Source organism: Triturus cristatus, chromosome 4_2 (assembly GCF_964204655.1).
Source record: "Triturus cristatus chromosome 4_2, aTriCri1.1, whole genome shotgun sequence".
In the NCBI taxonomy this organism is placed as follows: Eukaryota; Metazoa; Chordata; class Amphibia; order Caudata; family Salamandridae; genus Triturus; species Triturus cristatus.
Window position 1 is genome coordinate 87,539,669 of NC_140586.1, and position 19,797 is coordinate 87,559,465.

Consider the following 19,797-nt stretch of genomic DNA (forward strand, 5'->3'; position numbering starts at 1 on the left):
TGGCATCACGGCATCGGGCGCTGCGGGGAGACCGCACGCAGAGCTGCACAGGCTGTGGGGACATCCTCTCGCCCCAGGCTTCCGATGATGTTCCCTCCTCTGGCATTGAACATGCGTTGGCAGTGTATGAGTAGTAACAACTGTTGACTGGCAGCAGAATGGTTGCCAAGGCGTGGTGGGCAGTAGGAACCCTGCAATCCTAGAAAGATGTGTGGAGATAACGCTGGATCTAGCCATGAACCTCCCCTTACAGCCAGAGGGACGCTGGAAGTACCGACGGACAGAGCGGTGCTTCAATTACCTGAGCTGTTTGCCAGGTGAGGTGAGGCAGTACTCTCCTGCACAATATGCTGGGAGAATGATCCTTCACTAATACCCAGGTGATACCTTTTCCTTTTTCATATTTTCTTTACACAACACTAGCAGTAGCGACACAGGTCCTGAAGAATGCAGTGGATACCAGTGTGATCCGTAATTCCTGCTGAAACATGTCGACCAACCTGTTGGTAGCTATTAGTTAAAACTACCAATTTCGCTCTTTTTAAGCTTTAGAGACTTTGAGGTCTCAAATAAATAAGTACTTTCCTCAGAGCCATCTAATTTTAATATCACTACTTTGCACTTTTGCACCATTTCACTTTTTTACTCGCACTGCTTTTCAGTAGCCCCCTGTGACCCAGTTATACCATCACTGGTTCCTATGTTGTCATTCATGACTAAACTCTTTTCCTATCCTTCATGGTTAGAAGGAACCCACATGATGAAAAGGGCGCCCAGGAAGAGCTACTGATGGGTATTTTTCAAAAACTATGAATGATGTACCCTGTCTAGCGAACCAATATCACTAGCTCCATTACATAGTCGTATCTTGTGAATTTCATACCTTTGACCCTCCATTACTTTTTGTATTGTGTTTAGTTACTTTCGGGGAGTGTAGTGCTGAGTGGTCATTAAAATTAATCCCTGAGACCCAAACCCATTTTGACTTGTTTGATGAGTGTATGAGTAGTAACAACTGTTGACTGGCAGCAGAATGGTTGCCAAGGCGTGGTGGGCAGTAGGAACCCTGCAATCCTAGAAAGATGTGTGGAGATAACGCTGGATCTAGCCATGAACCTGCAGGTGATGAGGGGTGCTCACCTCCAGGGCCAGATTTACAAATATGTGATGCAAAGTAGCAAGATAACTTGCTGTGCTGCGTCACATGGAGAAGGCAGGAATGTGCCAAATCTACTAATATGGCTCATTCCTTCTCTTTCCCTTCATTGGCGCACACAGTGCAGCCTAGTGCCAACGCAGGCACCCTTGCACCATGGTGCAAGGGTGCCTGCGCTGATACCTTACTGCACAAAAATAATTTTTAGAGGCCTTTTCCTCTTGGCATAGTAAATCTCATTTAAGGCTTGCGTTGCCCTTGCGCCACCTGGTGTGAAGCAAGGGCATTGAAATCCTTTCGTAAATCTGGACCCCAGTATGTGCGAATAGTCGAATATTACTTTCACACAATTTTCTACATTAAACATACGACTAATTGAAGCAACCAAAAGTACAACGCCTGACAATGCCACATTTCCACACACAGACTGCTGCTGGTACGTTTAAATATTTAAAATGCTTTGTTAATAGGCTTAACATGGCCAAGTGAAAGTATCTTTTCATTCTTCTGAGGTCGAAAAATCAAGTACCGTTTCAAAGAATAAACACCCGTTATTTATAGTAAATAGAAACGGTACTATATATCAAGCGCTACATAAATATAAAAGATTATAATCCCTCCGAAACAGAGTTTATTGAAAAGGTGCAAACGAATATTGGAACCTTATAAGACAGCTCACTGCAGAGAATGCACCCCACAGACGTCTATTAATGCTTAAAGGCACTGTTACAAATTTTGGACACTGCTGGATCGGGGTTTTATCCTTTCAGCATCGAACGCCCTAGAAAGCATGCCGAGGTTAAGTGATAAAATCCTCACACACTTGTTATAGCAGACTCCTCAGCTTTTAATGATCTTTTTATCGGTTTATATTCGAACCCAATTGAGTACTTCATATATTTGTGTTACCGCTGTCTGACGTGGCCTTAGGCACTGCCTTTCCAATCTTTCAAACTATTTATTGATAAAATGCTACTGCTAATAAATCACATTTATGTATTAGCAAGAATGTAGCATTTCAACAAGAAGCAAGGAAACATCCAGTGTTAGCGGCTGACTGTAAAGCAACACCAATCAATTAAATGGCTGTAAAAGGTAAAAACTGTCGCCATCCGTGTTGCTCGTTGCTTTTATCACAGACCTGATGGTTCACCGAGGCCTGGAGATTCGATGACGAAGGGCTAAAATGGCCGCCGAGTGAGACATGGCTCTTAAGTGGGCCGGGTCTCACCGGTGCTCACCCGCAGGTTTTTAAAGGGGGCCTCGAAACGGGTCTCTATCGGGCTCTGTTTGTGCCCTGGCACAGGCGGTCCGTTTTTTCCGGACTGCAGTGACAGCAGGTACATCGACGTGCCCCTGCTTACACTGCTCACTTCTCACTAGTGGAGAAGTTTCGGCATGACGTCATGCCAGGTGAGCGTTGTAGGCGAAGGGAAATCGTTTTAAGAGAGTCATTTCCTCTCTGGATTTCCCTCCTCTTTTTGAAGCTCAGGAGCAGCAACATACATTGTGGTGGTGTCCAGGGCTTTAAATGGAAGCTTTTTCAATATTATATACAAGCCAAAGTTGCTGCTTATTTATCTTATGCAACTAACAACTATTGACAAAGCCAATAGTCCTGACTTGTTGTAGGTATGATGTTACTTGGATCATATATCTGGATGTAATGACAGAAACAGAAAAATACAAGTCGGCGGCACACTATGCTAAACAAAGATTTCTAGCTTACGTGTTTTTAAGCCACAACCTTAATTACATTGGCAACGGCCCTTTGAGAGACCTCCCAGTTTTTTCATTCCACTTAGCAGCACCAACAATGAGCATTTCACGCTAACGACAAAGAATAACACTTCTTACAAGCAAGGTGCACTAAACTAACACAGGGTATGCATCAAAGGATTTCACTCAACACAAATGGAAAGGCCTGAGGCTAAAGTACGGCCTACTCCAAGTCACATGCTTGTTGCCCTTAATCTCCGTTATGGTATTTCTTCAGATTACACACACCTTCCTTTAAAGATCACCAACCCTCTTTCATTGAAAGACACACCTCTGCAAACTAGCAATGCTTAATCTCCAATAGCTCATATTTTAATCCCACTAACCCTTTACATAGAACTCATACCCCAAGTTAATGATTACCTGAACTCACTCACATTCACCCTCCCAACAATTGATTATACCAAACGCCTATTATTCTAATCTATCAGAAAGAAAGTGCAGTTAATGCCTGGTTTAGGCACCTTCAGAGCATGCTGTTAATCCCAATAATCAGCAATAACCAATAATCACTAACCATAGGTTTTGGAGCAGTGCGCTGTCTGGCGTAAAGTGCTTCAACGACTTGTTGGGGGGTAGTACGTGTCATGTAAATGCAATTATAATACAAGCTTCAAATTCCTTGCCATATGCCTAAAGCGTTATAGATCCATAGCAACTCGTGATGTGTGGATATATTTTTCAATTTGAGCTTTAGAATGTGCAGTGTCTAAAAAAACTTAGAACGTGTTGGAATCATATGATGCTCACTCAAGGTTTGAAGTGCAGTGTACACACAGAGAATATATGTTCAAGATCAACAAATACATGTATGAAAACGTGTTGTGGTTACATTACTAAATGACGTACTGTGAAATCATGACATGGCTAAAAATATTGACAAAGCCAATACCTTGCGTAGGAGAGACCTATTGACTTTGCCTATGCCTGTTAAGTAATATAACAATCAATTTTTTTCACATTGTTGGTGGGAGGAAGCCTGATGTCCTTGCTTCATTATACATCACAGTTAATTTGGGAGCCAGGTCGTTTACGTAGGGTTCATAAAGTTTTATCGGCAGGCTGTCCGACACAGGCACCCTTTCATTAGCTATTTCTTTTATTGCACCGCACAGTTCCTGAACCAGTATGTCCCCACCCAACTATGTTGCTTCTTAACAGGTCAATATATGTGTCATGGCAGCTATTACATAAGCATGTAAAGCCTGAGTATCAGAAGTGTCTGTCACAGCATATAGTGTGAGCCATTGGCCCTGAAGGTTGAATTGCGTATAGACGAGGTTCCTCTCATCATTTAAAATCTTTAGTATCAGGGAACCTTGCTGCTCTGGGTTAGGTAGCCATGCAAGCAATCTCCCAGTTTAATCCCTTCCATCTGAAGGTGATGCATTTACAGTAATCAAACACTTTCAGATTGTCTTATCATAACAAACAACTTTTCCTTCTCTTTCCGCATCTTATGACTTGTGGCCGTGTTACTCACAGCTGTCTTCTAACTTCTTTAAGAGACTCTCTTGCTTATGGATCTCATCATTGAGCTGTGCGCGGATGCCAACAGTAGTGGCTATACAATGCCACAGTTTTAAATGCCGTCCACTCCACTGGTGACATTGATGCTCTGCCCTTGTTCTCAGAGATGTAAGCGTGAATGGTTTCCCGCAGTGTATCTTTAAATATGGGTCCTCAAGCGCTTCTACATTGAGCTTCCAGTTTGGAATGACTCTTCTGGTGATATTCCAGTTATTCGTCAATGTCAATGGACTATGATCTGAGTGAGTTTTAATGAGATTTTCAGCCTATGCACCCCTTACATGTGCATAGCTATTGCATAGAAACATATCCAATCTTACATGGGGAGAGGAGTTGGCCTAACGGCAAGGGCGGTCGCCCTCGAATCTGGGGAACTGGGTTCGAGCCTCAGCAATGATGCTGAACATCCTGTGATTCTGGGCAAATCACTTAATCTCCCCGTGCTCAACAAAAAATGAATGTGTCCTCATGTAACGCAACTGTGCTATGTAAAGCGCTCTGATCCCCGATTTGGTTCAAGTTCACGCTATATAAAACTCCGGGGAAAAAAACATGCCGGTCATGCATACCAGAGTAGAAGGAATACTCCTTTCTCCCAGGATTTTGTGCTCTTCAAGAGTCTATTATTCCCCATTGCAGCATCCAGTTGCAAAAGAACCTAGCGGTTTTACAAATCTTGGAAGAGGGCAAGAGATGGTGCGACCTATCTAGTGCAAAATCCTCTATGTAAATAAAATCTCCCCCAATAACTAGTGTGTAGCGCATTGTAGTCATGACATCCAGGAGACTCTGATGATTATAATTTGGAGCGTATATGTTTATAAAAGCTATGGTCTTCCCTTTCAATCTACCCCCAATACAATATATCCGCCTTCAGCATAATTAATTTCAAACTGAGGTTGGAATGGCTTGCCTGGGAGAATCCAGATCAGCACCCTGGGGGCAAATGCTGACTGTGTCATAAATTACACTCTATGTGTACCACCAAAGGAGTGTGAGAGGGTGAAAAACCTAAGCACAGCCTTTCAACCCAGAAATCTCACAACACAGAAAGTGCTTAGGTTCACAAGGGAGGAACAATGATTACTTCGTTTTTTAAGATATGTATAGGCTACCTCATCCACTTATTGTGGCATGCTTCATCATGACTGATCTATACCACCTTGGTGAACTCAACCTCTATTTGTGAGGTCAAATGAAGTAAGCTGGATAACTGCAGGGATCCAGAACTTTTAATGAAAATACCTTAGGGTATACCCCATGAAGAATTCAACTTTATTAGTGGGGTACTCTAAATGGGATTACAATCATGTCTCGTAGCTCTAGAATGAAATATGATTTATTAAACCTCTATAGCCTAGCCAACATGTTTTGGCCTGTTTTCATACCATATCCATACAGGTCATTGGCTTACGTCAGGGCTCAAATTAATTTGGTATCCCTGTCTACATTGCACACGTCCTTAAATCAGGTGTGTGAGGGGACCTATCCATTTCTTAAAATATATCTGCAGGTCACCTTGGAAGAACAAAAAAATCATTTTCCCTCCCATGTCAACCTAAGCAGTTTCCGTGTTGTGAGTAAATTATACCCTTCTACTCCACTGTTTTACAAAGTTTGTCCCTCTACCTTTGTGAGGTGTGTTCCTTGCAGGAAAAGCAACTTGAATCTTCTGTCTTTTAATATATGCTTGGACTTTGTATTTTTTACTCTGAGAAACGAGATCTCTAAAGTTCCATGTGAGCACTTTAACATGATGTTTGCTACCATTTATAACTAGACACAATCAACCCGGTACCTTAACGTTTGCACCCCAGTCCCCCTCCATTCAACACTTTGTCACATAAAATAGTACTGTCTGATCTAGAAAGGGGTGTGGGATCTATTAAGTGCAAGCGCGGCATGGGGCGCTTGGAAACAAAAAATATTTACAATGCAATAGGTCTCGCATTTGCGAGATTTTAAGCTGTTGGCATTTACAATGGCAATAGCTCAAACTCTCGGAAATGTGAGACCTATTGCATTGCTAATGCTGGTTATTTTTATCTGGTTAGAACTAATAGGCTTTCCCTTCTCGAACAGAAAAAAATAGTTCAGACCATCCGCTCTAAATAGGGTGGATAGTCTGATGTATTTACCAATGTATGGACCAAACATTGTCGGGCCTTCAGTGTAGGGTTTCAACTGGCAGGGCCAGAGGGGTAACTCCATCAGAAACATGACAACAAGCCTGACTCGAAATAGAGCACACAGACATTCAGTTTGGCAAACAGGATACTCTGTCAGCTTTGCTTTCTTACAGCTAGGGCCAAACTCTGAGAGATGATCTCGACTTGATCCTTCAGAACTTGGGGAATTTTCCCTGCTGTTCAAACTAACCTCTCCATTATCACGGTTAGCATACCCTTAGGATACTTAAATGTCTCACTCAAATCACCCCTCACTTTTATTGATACCTTTGGGCATATGGAGGTCTCTCGCATACTGCTTTCTTCCTTCTTTACTGTATGTTTGGACTGTAGCGTTTAAATCTGTGTCCCATAAATCCTCTCTCCTTCATAACTGTATATATCCCTCAAGGAACTTGAAATTCCCTCTCACATCTCTCCTTACCCTGTATTGCAGTGAGAGAGCTTTCCCCTCTCTATCTCCTCTCGTATATAGAATTTTAAGTCGTTGTACCCCTCTCCTGCTGTGCCTTCCCCTAGAAGCTTTTCTCTGCGAGCAGCCAATCTTTGACCTCCGTTGCGGTGTCCGATGAAAGCAATGAGGAGCTTAGATCTGCCACAGCCTTGGTTCAAAGAGTCTGAAAAGCGTCTTTTGTGAAGGGAATAATGCAAATCAGAGAAGGGAGTTGAGAAGGATAAGGGACCTTTTTTAACACATTCTTTTTTTTAAATCTGTTTTACAGCCTGTGAGAAACATGTAGAGTCTCTTTTATTAAGGGGATGAAAGAACTTCACAGGGTGAAAAGCACAGTGCACATATCATCACAGGAACGTATGGAATATCATAGACTGACCACTGGGAGTCACTGCTGTGCAAGTGTATACTCCTTCTAGGACAACCAACTGTACCATACTATGACTGACCACTGGGAGTCATTGCTTTACTGCAACAGTGTCTACTATCTCCTGAATTTAAAATCGGCTCTGTACTGTGACTGTCCACTTGGTGTCACTACTGCACTAGTGTTTGCTCCGTTCAGGTCCTTAGCCAGTGCCATACTATTACGAGCCACTGGGTGTCACTCCTTCACCAGTTTACATCTGCTCTCTCCTGCTAGTGGTCATCAATGTTTCATCCTGCAACTTTCCAATGTAGCTAGATTGCACTTGAATCTCTCTGAATGGTGGTGGCAACAAGATATTGTTTAATCAATACATTGTACAAACATTTTTTTTACAAAAAACGTCGAACAATGCATTCCTAGTTCTGTAGTCATTTACCTGGAGAGTGGTTGCCAGGTGGTTGCCCGCTGACGAAAGGCTTCCAAGGGGGCAGTTCTGTCAAGGATGGAGAAAGAGACAAAATAATTCTTTAAGTAAGCAAGCCCCATGTCTCTACACCGGCATACTGTACCACTTCACTATGCCTTGTGGCTTCGTCCTTCACTTCACTAAGCAAAAGAGTTTCCAGATAACAGGAGATTCAGGCACATTCACGCCCTGAAATAAACCTAGTACTTGCCTAAGAATAGGAAGTAAGGATACTGATAGCAAAATAAATAAGGTAGGATGACCCAATTTTGAAAAACAAAAACAGGGACATTTGATTACACTTTTGACTCTACAGAGGTGCACAGATTCATTTAACTGACAGCAAACATCAACATAAAAAACAGACGAGGCAACTTGATACGTACTCTAGTTCCTCTAGAACAGGGTTCTCCAATGTTAGTCTTGGAGGGCCGGATCCATGCCAGATTTTTAGCATATCCACATTAGTTAGCCAAGCCCTCAATGACCCAGCGACACAGACGCGTGTTGGCTGAAAAACAGCCTTTTTAATCAGCGAAACACCATTTTGGTTACCTCCTGGTACTGTTTGTAACATAGACATAGAGAATATACTATGACATGGTCTTAACCAGTAGTAATGAATGCCCACATGATCACAGACATAAGTTACATATAAAATTAAGCATTGTTAGCAAGTGAATATATACAGGACTAATAAAAGAAAGCAAAATAAAAACGTGTACACATTTACATATATGACATTGTTTGAATTTACGAAGCTATAGGTTGCAGTGTATTCTAGTAGGACCGTAATGATCCATAACAGTGTCCAAGTTAAATGCTGGATACAACCTGCCATGTAAATTTGGTCCACTCAATTTTGTCCACGCAAAACTGATTTTAAAAATATCATTCAGTGCAGCTGTTGTAAACTTTAAGCCATGACTTGTGAGACAAATTGTTTCCTTCATAGATTGCCGTTTACTAAGACGTACCTAAACCCTTTCCAAAAGCTACAAAGTGTCAATACAGTCTCCGGTGACTGCATGTGACTCAATGTTTATCTCGACGCTCGTGCAAGATGCCAAGTCACCAGAAGGGCTACTATAATCTTGCTACGAAAATAAGCGTCACTTAGCAGTCACAATTGCATCTGCCAAACAAATAATTAAAAGTTAATTTAAACCTCATGGCATAAAATAATTAATTTTACACAAGAGGAGTCACCTTGCACTCCTGGCATGCCGGCTAGCAACTGTGGAATGTATGCTCACTGGCAACAACTCAGTCTCATAATTACTGAAACAAAAATGTCACCACAACTGCCAGGAGTCTCCTCTCCCATATAGAGTGTGTGTGCTACTCAAGCTGCAAAATCCCAAGGCGGCACAACATTTACAAGACACGGAGTCAGGGCTTACTGATCCCACCAAAGTGTTAAGGATTCCAGACCTCACCGCTCAGCAAATGCTTAACGCGGTGCCCAGTTCCAGAATTAGGGTGGCATCCTGAGTGAGGCCGTGGGCAAAAAGAAGGGGGGCAGTGTTCCACCAAGGGAGTCCTGAGACTCCCATCGCCAAGCCCACACCCCTCCACCTTGGCAAGCACCTCTTCTACCTCTTCCCAAACTGTTCTGGGGGCTCATCAACCTAAGCTTCTGAACTTTGAAGCACAGTTTGCGGGTCCTCCGGCATGCGCCTGAACACTAGTGATGCATGTCGAATGCCGGTGCCAGATAAATGTAGTTATCTTAAAAATCTGGCATGGATCCGGCCCTCAAGGACCGACATTGGACAATCCGGCTCTAGAGCATGGCATAAAAAATAGGCTTTCTAGACCTGGTGGCACAAAGGACTTTTCAATGTGCCAACACAAGATAGAAGGCCAATCAGACTGCAACCACCCGCAACACACGTGACAGTAGCTGAGTGAGATTTCAGTTAATGGTCTCTCTTGGGAAACAACACAGGGATGATTAGTGGAACCCAACCCTCTTGCATGATAGAAAGTCATGTTCAAAAACACTAAGAAACAAAGGATATATTTTAAATATTAATTTAAAAATTACAATCCTATCCTAGTGCACACAATATGAGTTGTAACTATAATAAAAACAGACAGAATAGTAGCTGCAAAGTTTACAAGAATTGTAAATAGCAGAAAACATTAAAACATATTGAAAGCGTACAGTTTTATATAAATTCCACCATCATTTCTTTGTCTTAGTCAACTAAACTCCGCACCAAAAGCAAAGCCTAATTCGAGTTTTAACCCCTTCGCTGCTGCGGACATTCCGCTGCAGCGCTGGGGGGGGCAGGGGGGCAGCGCCGTGGGCCTGTGCTCATGACGGAGCCGCTCCGTCATGAGCCACAGTTGAGCTGTGCTGACTGTTCCGTCATGACTCCGCCCATTTGCGTTGTCGCCCCGCACAGGCGGGGAAACAGCGCCGCGCAGGCGGAGCGGCCGCCGACAGGATTGTCATGACGGAACCGTTCCGTCATGAGCACACGCCAACCGTGGCTCATGACGGAACGGTTCCGTCATGAGCAGGGAAGGGGTTAAAGATGGTTCACACCGAAATACCGTTTTGAACAATGTAAACACTGTTCAATGTAACAGTGTCAAATGCTGTTCTCATCTGTGTTATAAGGCAGGCTGTTTAGCCCAGCAAGTGAGGGCTGGGTATGCCTCTAATTAGCCTTCGGCAGAAGTAAGTGATATGGCCTGTTATGTTGCAGTCTTCTGACATGAAGTTCCTCTCTAACCCTTCTCACTCTGCTCCCTACTTATATAAAATTATATTGCCATTGATAAATCTTTCAGAATAAATAATTAGCAGAAACTGGCATGGAACAAATGAAAAATGTTATCCCCTGCTCTTAGCCGACCTGTTCTGAAAAATGGGAAATTGAAGTGAGTTCACTGAAATTTGCCAGGACAAATGGTAAATAATTGGAACTGTCCAGGCAAACCTGTTACGTTTGGTCACCATAAATAAAGCATTCTGGACCTTCCATTGTATCCACCATGCTACAACCTGCTTTATATTCAGATTAGTGACAACAGCAGTGTCAAGCCACAGAGAGGTGCTCTTGTGTAGTTGTTGACTTCTCTCAAGAGAAATATACTTAATTTCATTTGCCATAGTGCTAGCTTCAAACAACGCAATGGGACGCACTAAAATCATTGTATTTTAAAACTCAAATACATATTTACATATCTCCAAATTCATGTTTAACCTCACATTTATACTATAGGTGTAAAATATTTCCACATAAAACATGGTTCATTTCTTTGGAAATCACCAGATAGCATCTACTGGTATATCAAAATGTTGTGCCAAACTTCTCTTTTTTTTTTTTTTTTATTTGTTTTTTTTAAATTTTTTATTGAAAATCTTGTGTCAGAAATACAATTGATACTACCATAAGTTGGCACACAGAGAAAAAATATAAATTGGCAAGCAGAAAGAAAAAATACAGAATTACATGAAGAAAATAATTTACACAATACGGAAATCAACCATTACACAAAGTAAAGATTCCAAATTCTATCAAACTTCATAATCCCGCCTATTCGCTGTGCATATCGCATTTCAGACTTTCTAACATTCCTAATTTTTTGCAGCCAGGCACTAAAGAGAGGGACATGAACTGACTTCCAGTTCTGCAGGACTAATGACCTTGCAACTGCCATTGCAATAAATAATAGTTTAACCCTCTGTTCTGTCAAACCAAGATCGGAATCGTAACCATACAATATTAATTTAACATTATAAGTAATCAGAATCCCACAATACTTTTGCAAATATTCGAATATCTCGTTCCAAAAAGGCATTATTTTAACACAGTTAGCTATAGTGTGGGACCAGTTTGCAGGAGTATATTGATGGCATCTAAAACAGGTGCCGGTAGTATTGGGAAACATTTTAGCAATGGCAGCAGGGGTACGGTACAGAAGCCATTTACTGAAAAACAGCATTCTTCTCCAATTAGATCCTCGAAGAACACTGAAATTCAGTTTATTTATCATTTTCCAAGTATTAATAGTAAGTACATGATTCTCCTGTTCTTGCCATTTTTTCATTGCTTTTTGGCTAAGATCATCCGCAGTATATTCTGCTAGAACACGTTTCCATACCCCTGGCTTCCTCGTCCTACAAGTCGTAAACAAATCGTCCCATAGTTGATTGGAGGAACCAATGCTAATTGGTTCAACTTGTACCAACGTTTTAAAAATAAAAGCATACGAACCAAGTAACATAAAGTTCCCAGGAATAATAAGCTGCATCTCTCCAGGTAACAACCATGTCCCTTCCCTCAAGAAATCTAACAAAGAGTGAAATCCCAAAAGTGCCCATTGTAGTACAGTGTCAACTCCAATTTTTATTCCTAAAAAAAGAAGAGCATTCCTTAAGGGAGTTCTAAGATTAAATTGCGGAAGAGAATATCTTTTAAGAAAGACATCCTGACGCTTAAAAAACCAAAGCATCGTCTTATAACGAGTAAGTTTCGGTAATTTAGAAATATGTAACGGAGAAGGAATCTGAACCTCATGACAAATTCTATTAATAAAGAAATTAATAAACACAGTTGGGGTCTGCGTTCCGGATTTAAACCGCTCTAAATATTGGGCAAAATATGCGCTATAGTAATTTTTCTGGCAAACTCCTTGCTTGGCAGGCTAAGGAGCAAGCCGCTGCAAATTCAATTCGTACTTTGAAGTCTCCTATCACTCTGTTAGACACATCACAGTCTGATGTTATTGGTACTATAATGCTTTCTCACTATAAACAGATATATAGCCATCATCAGGAAATAGACCATTCTAGGCTTTTAAATTTCTTAGCAAGATATGATATGCCTTCTCTATCTCAGGCAGATAGTGGAGCTATGATGAGTTTATTTTCAAAGTCAGAGCTGGAATTAGTGGTAAAGAACCTCCCAATTGGTAAGGCCTGCGGCCCGGATGGCCTCCCCGCTGAATTTTTTAAGGTTTTCTTCTGCGCCTTTTCGGATTTGCTGCTACAATTAGTTAATTATATGTTAATGGGTGGGCAAGTTCCAGATTCTTTTGGGGAGGGCACAGTCGTGAGTTTTCCTAAAAAAGGCAAAGATCCCAATTCATATAGGCCTATTACATTACTTAACACTGATTATAAGATCCTTACCAAATTATTATCAATACGTTTTAATCATATTGCTAAGGATCTTATTCACCCGGATCAGAACGGCTTTGTGGCAGGTCGACAATTAGCCACAAATACACATTTTCTCGTTGAGGCTTTAGATTATTTTCAGACAAATAAAATTTCCGCTTTAATTTTATTATTAGACGCGGAAAAAGCTTTTGACTTAGTGGTATGGACAACTTTATTTGTTATTTTAAATCACTTTGGAATTCCTCCACAGATTATTAGCTTAATTCAAAATTTGTACACGGGTGCCAAAGCCAATATAATCATTAATTCAGTTATGGTTGGTAAAGTATCGGTTCAGCGGGGCACCAGGCAAGGCTGCCCCTTGTCCCCTATTCTTTTTGCTTTTTTTATTGAACCATTAGCCACAGCTATTCGGGAATCCGTAAATATCTCTCCTCCTATTCCCTCCATGGCAAAAATCAAACTATATGCCGACGATATTTTATTACTGATTAAGTCGGATATTCAATCTCAAACTGCCACTCTTCAGCTTTTTGAGGAATTCGAACATCTGGGTGGTTATCGAATTAATAAAAAAAAAACTGAAATACTAGTCTGTGGTGGGGGTGAGGTTGAGCTACACACTGATTTATCCGGTTGTATTAATCCTAGACCGAAGAGGTATTTAGGAGTTATGTACTCTGTTTTGGTTTCCGATTTAGTTATGTTAAATTTTGATCCTCTTCTACGCAAGGTTCAATCTTTATTTAATAGATGGGAATCGTTGCCATTTTCCATCCTAGGGCGAGTGGCACTTATAAAAATTTCTATTCTTCCGCTATTTAATTTTTTATTTTCTGCCATTCCCTGTTTTTTGCCCAGTAGTTTTTTCTCAAAAGTACAATCACTATTCACAGGGTTTATATGGGCAAAAAAAAGTCCCAGGATCGCAATGCGGATCCTTTACGCCGATACAGAATTAGGAGGTTTAGCCGTACCCAATCTTAAAGATTACTATAGCGCATATTTTGCCCAATATTGTGCCAAACTTCTCACCAGTACCTTATACCTTTACAGGGCATCCTGTATCCTCGCCCGGTTTGTCTATCAACACCAAATTCTGTTAGAAATGTACACAGATGATCTCCAGCTGAACATTTGTGTTACAGTTAAGTCCTGTGGCTGCTGTTCTAGCTTTGTATGCTTTCAGATTCCTTGTGTGCAGCCGGGTTGTGTGGCACTGAGTTGTTTTTTACGTTACTTCAGAGGCACTCGATCTTATTTTCTTGATGTTGTTAATTATGACGGGAGTATTTCCAACTGTCTACAAGACTTGTATTGATGGATGACAGAGATTGAGCTATGGATGAATGACTCTAAAACTGAAGTCTAGAGACTGGGAGCTTTTTCAGATGACACCCTTTCTTTCGACTGGCCAGCGGAAGTGGCAACCTGCTTGGTTGTCCAAAGCTCTGCACAACATCATAGTATGGCTCGAATTGGACCTCTTATTTTGTCACCATACCAAACTACTAACCTAAAACTTTAAACTCCATCGCATGTTGCGGAGAAGGCTCCTCCTGTTGCTCAAGCATCCTTATGAATTGATCTAATGAGACGCCAAGACCTCAAGTGTGTTATTGAGAGTACTACTGTAATTCTATTCATAAACAATGACCTCAGAAATAAATTCATACACTACAGAGACTTCAAAATAAAGTAGACTGGTTATGCTTTAATATTAGAGACTATCACATCACATGGACCATGAAAGAACTGCATTGTTTTATGGTGCACAGAAAATAATGTATAAAAGCCTCAGACTCATCCTCAAACCTCAGGTTGGATCCGGCTCACAATACCTCCAGGGGTGTTCATGAAATATATCCCAAATAGAAATCCAAGATCCAGCAAGGCCAACCTGGTTTTTCAGACCAGGATTAGCAGGAAGACCCTTGGTGGGAAATGTATCCCTATCGTAGGGAACAAGCTCAGAAATTCTGAGCCTGAATGTGAAAATCCAATCAAATTCAGCAAACTCGAAAAATACATTTAAAAAGTCTTCTTCAAAAAATCCTTCCCTTCCATCCTTGAAAGTATTAGGAGTAACCCCCCACCCACTGCTAAAGGGAAAGGGCTCCTCTGCTGACAGTTTGAGCCCAGTCAAAGTTCGGATATGGTCTACTGGATTTCTCGACACAACTGTCTTAACCTAGGTCGGGGTGTAATTGCGGGAAAGAGGGTGAGCAACCTCCAGACATTCCAACCCCATTTACCTATTCTTTGTGTCAAGAAGTGGCAATGCGTCACAAGCCAGCGCTTTACAAACTCTATACATAAACAAATGAATAATTAAGTCAATTGAAGGATACAGGCCTACTTTATTAAAGTTTCTCTCTGTATTAAGACAACCTGAAAGCAAACTGAAGAAGTAGCAGCTTGCCGGCTTGGGGGCTAAGACATTACTCCTTCCTTATCCTCTTCGTCCAAGAGTCTGAAGCTGTGCTAGTAGTCTTGACCAATGAGAAGAACTCATTCAGGTTGTCATTCGCTATTTATTTAGAGTGCTAAAAGGCAGTGCTCTCTTTGAGCGGTGGTGGTCCTTCAAGATGGCCACATGGTTCTCTAATGGAGTCCTGCCTGTAAGCAAGTCTACCAATGGCAAGGCTCAGCCTCCTCACCCAAACAGCGTGGTTGACAGTGCAGAGCCAAATCAGGCATTACTGCTGTGGAAGATTAGAAATCTGCAGTGATAAATACTTATTGTAATTTTCATTTGCACAATATTTTCTTTCCCTGCCAGAAAAACTTAAGTAATCGATGCAAACATATCCCATGACATCTCATTAAATAGTACTGCAAAAAATGTTTTCTCTCTTTAATACTTTTTTAAACACCAGTGAAATCTTCAGGGAAGGGCTGCAGCTAACAAGACAAACACCTTCAGCTATAATTCATGATTCATATGATTTAACTATCTTCCAAACACAATTATTAGCACCCAGGACATTTACAAAAACTTTATAATCCCAAGGGATAAGCATTCCTCTCTATAAAGTCCTATTCCGCATCCACCAAGCTCCTTAAATTGCATCCTTTTTCAGAAGGTAGACTTTAACCCTTTTACGAAATCTTTTCTTGATGTGCCTGTATAATCAGTTATTAGACCCCTATGATTTACTAAGCTGCTCTTACTATGCTTCTTGTAATAGAGGGTTCTTAAGAAGCCGAAAAGCATTTCTGTTGCTGGCATGCAGTTACACTTGTTTTTCTCAAAACTCTTATTGCCCAGTTAAACTTTCCACAAGATGGCTGACTACATGCCAGATGTTCAGTATAGCCATAAAGAATACATTTGCATACAATGAATGTAATAGAACTCAAGTATTCAGTGGTGGTTCTGAAAATCTGGCATGGACCTCGTTGACCTTGGCCGATGTTGGACATCCTTGTATTACTGTTGTCGGATCGCCCTTTAACAAGGGCGGCCTCTTTTACATTTTAGAAGACCTTAAAAACTCGCTTTTTTCAGGATTATACCCTTCTTGTGAATTGTTACCAATTAAATTGACTATTTTTTTAGAGCCTTTATTGCAGATGCATCGGCTGTGTGGTACATAATATGTGAACGTGCTTGTATATGTGCTACTATGTACGTGTGTGTGCATGTGTACTTTTGTGTGGGTGAGGCTAAGTTTGTGAAACTGTGCGACACCTCAGTTGTGAATGGGTTTGTGTGTCTACCTTTGCCTAAATGTGGTTGTGTGTGTGTACCTGTATGGGTACCTGTGTATTGTATACATAGGTGCGCGTCCATGTATCCATGCTCGTGTGACATGTATGCGAGTTCAGCTGAGTAGAGTGTGGTTGACATCTGCAACTGTGTGCTAGTTTGGTTGTGTGCATGTATGTCGTGTGCGTTACTGTTCATGCACGTACAGAGGTGTGTTTTGAGCTGTGAGGGCATGGAAGGAGTGCAGAGAGAGAACATTGGCTGCTTGAAGTCTGCAGAACAAATCTTTGAATTTCTAGTGCAGTTCCCAGGGCAATGGAGAGTGTTGGAGAAAGTTATGTTTAAGAGATAAATCCAGGTAATGATACAGCTATTAACTCAAGAACAGAGACAAGGGCAGAGCCAGAGGAGCCCTCTTAGACACACAGGGCTCATAATTTGTGATGAGCTGTCAGTAGGTCTATGCCAAACTTTCTAATCAGAAGAGAAAGAAAGGGAATCAAGGAGAGAAAGAAGACAGAAGAGAGGAAAGGAGTGAAGAAAGGAGACAGCCGTAAAGTAATGCAAAAGAGAAAGAGAGAGTGAGGCAGGCAAGAGAGAGGAGACATAGTGATGAGGCAGATGAGAAGGAAAACAGATAGAGAACCACAGACAGAAGAGATGAAATGAAAGATGTAGAGAATAACCATAAAGTAAGACAAAAAACAAGGACAGACTGACTCGGAGAAGAGAGAAAGATGAAAAACAGAGATAAATAAGTAGAGAAGAAGAAAGACAGATAGAGAACAGCAAATTGAAGAGACGGAATGAGAGGAGGAAATAAATAAGCATTAGGAATGACAGGAGAGAAGGAGACTGAGAAGGAGAAAAACAAGAGAGACAGAGATAAAGGTAAAAGAGTGGTAAACTGAGAAGAGAAGGAAACGGATATGAGTACAACAGACAGAAAAGAAGAAAGGAGAGGAGGAAACAGTCAAGAAATGAGAAAAACACGTGAGAAGGAGGTGGAGAACGAGCCAGACAAGGGAGAGAGGAGAAAAAGTGATAAAGTGACAGAAAGCTGGACTCATGCCACCAATAAACATAAGGACAATGCCTCCTGAGTAGTGCGCTCAAAGCCCTAGGTGACATCTGGAATGTTCCTGCAGACACATTATCACATTTCTTTGAAGGTCGCGCCTACAGACCACTTTCAGCTGTCTGTTGTCTAAGACATAATATTGACTATATGAAAACTTACACTGGGCTTTGGGCCTGCGCATTGTTTACCTCTGGATAACCTTCTTGTCAGTATCTTCTGTTTGCTTTGTATTTAATGACTTTCCTTCCTCTTCCTGTGTATGTCCCTCCCTTGGGGTTTAAATGCTTGTTTAAACTCTGTTTGCTTCCCAATTAACACAGCTGGCGAAGTTTAGAAACTATCCTGAAAGTTGCAAGGCCTTGCACTTCAGAACTTCGCAGACCTCTGCTTTTGAAGTGATCATGGTCAGACTACACATAAAACGTGCATTTGTCCTGTGGGATTCATTTTACGAGGCTTGCATCTATCGATTGTACCTGCCTGAGTCAATGGTCAGAGTACTAGATGACTAAACAGGTCAGAGAAGATTGAAAGGAGGAATGATAAGCATACAGGAGAGAAGCCACAGCATCAAACCCGATGAGGCCACACTTTTGGCTTGTAGTAGCCCTGCATACATCCTGTTGGGAGCTCTTTGATGGAGAGTCCCCAAAGCTACTTGAACCCACTGGGAGCCAGCAAAACAAACCAGCAAAAGTGCTTATCTGAGAGACAGACTAAAAACAAAAGCAATCCGCAGAGGTATTTCAAAAAAATCTCTCCATTTAGACGTACACAACTAAATATATTTGGTCGCAGTTGCTGATGTCTCCCAAATGACATCTGACCTAAAACACACTTCTCAAATAAAATCCAACTCGCAGCAATGGAGCCTAATGCAGTGCGTACAAAGGTTCTCATCAGCATCAATCTTTGTCTCACATCATCTCCCTTCCTCATTGAACCAACCCCTCTCTGATCGCATTGACCATCTGTCAAGAGTTGGATAATTTCATTGCAGTGTAAAAAGTAGAGCCATCTTTGATTGGTAAACATGTCCACTGCTGTCATTGCTCTTAATAATATGGTTGATACTTTGGGTTGCTCTCAGTGGTATATCAACTAGTAATTATCCATGTTCTGTAGCACTGGTTGTTTTGTATAGGTACAGTTCGAAAGCCTTGACAGTCTGTCAAAAGTATTTGCAAAATGCGTCTACGATCTCTGGAGTGAAAACATCAGTGGAAAGAGCCTATTCCATGTTTCTTCACATGACATAAATGAACAATGTGTGCTTTATCAAATCAATGTTTGTGGAGCTCTCTGTTTCAGACAGAGTGCAGCACGTTCATTTTTCCAATGACCGTTCGTCGACATGTAAAAGGACCATTTTTAAGGGGAGATTACCATTTCCACTGTTCTATGCCTGGTCCTCACTTTTATCATTGGGAGGGTAAGCAAGCATGTCCGCTGTCCTATACCATGTTTGTGAGGGTTAGGCAAGCATGTCTGCTATCCTGTGCTTGATTTTAGGTGCCATGTTTGTGAGGATAAACAAGCATGTCTGCAGTTCATACTTGATTCTAGTTGCCATCTTGGTGAAGGTAAACATTCATATCTTCTGGTTTATGCCGGACGGGAGGACACTTTTGAGAGGGTAAGAAAGCAAGACTTCTATTCTGTAAGTAATTCTGGGTGCATCTTTGTGAGTCAAGTGAGCATGTCTGCTAATCCATGATTCATTCTGGGTGCTGTCTTTTCGTGAGAAAGTGGGGACATGTGCTAGCCTATGCCTGAACCAGGGTGACATTTTTGTAAGGATATGCAGGCGTGCCCGCTGTTCTAGGCTTGAATTTGGGTGCTATGCAAGCATGTTTGCTCTTCTAGCTCTCATTTTGAAGGCCAGCCATATGATCGTAAGTGAAGATATTTACTGTC

The 19,797-nt window shown here is 41.5% G+C and overlaps 1 protein-coding gene across 1 annotated transcript in view; it reads right to left on the reverse strand.

Annotated features, from left to right (window-relative positions):
- The window catches only part of LOC146833056 (potassium channel subfamily T member 2-like), a 783,113-nt gene that overhangs the window by 427,961 nt on the left and 335,355 nt on the right, over positions 1-19,797 (reverse strand). Inside the window, exon 16 of the mRNA XM_085599884.1 lies at positions 7,915-7,971. Coding sequence (XP_085456010.1) covers positions 7,915-7,971 — 57 coding nt within the window. The remainder of the gene's footprint in view (positions 1-7,914; positions 7,972-19,797) is intronic.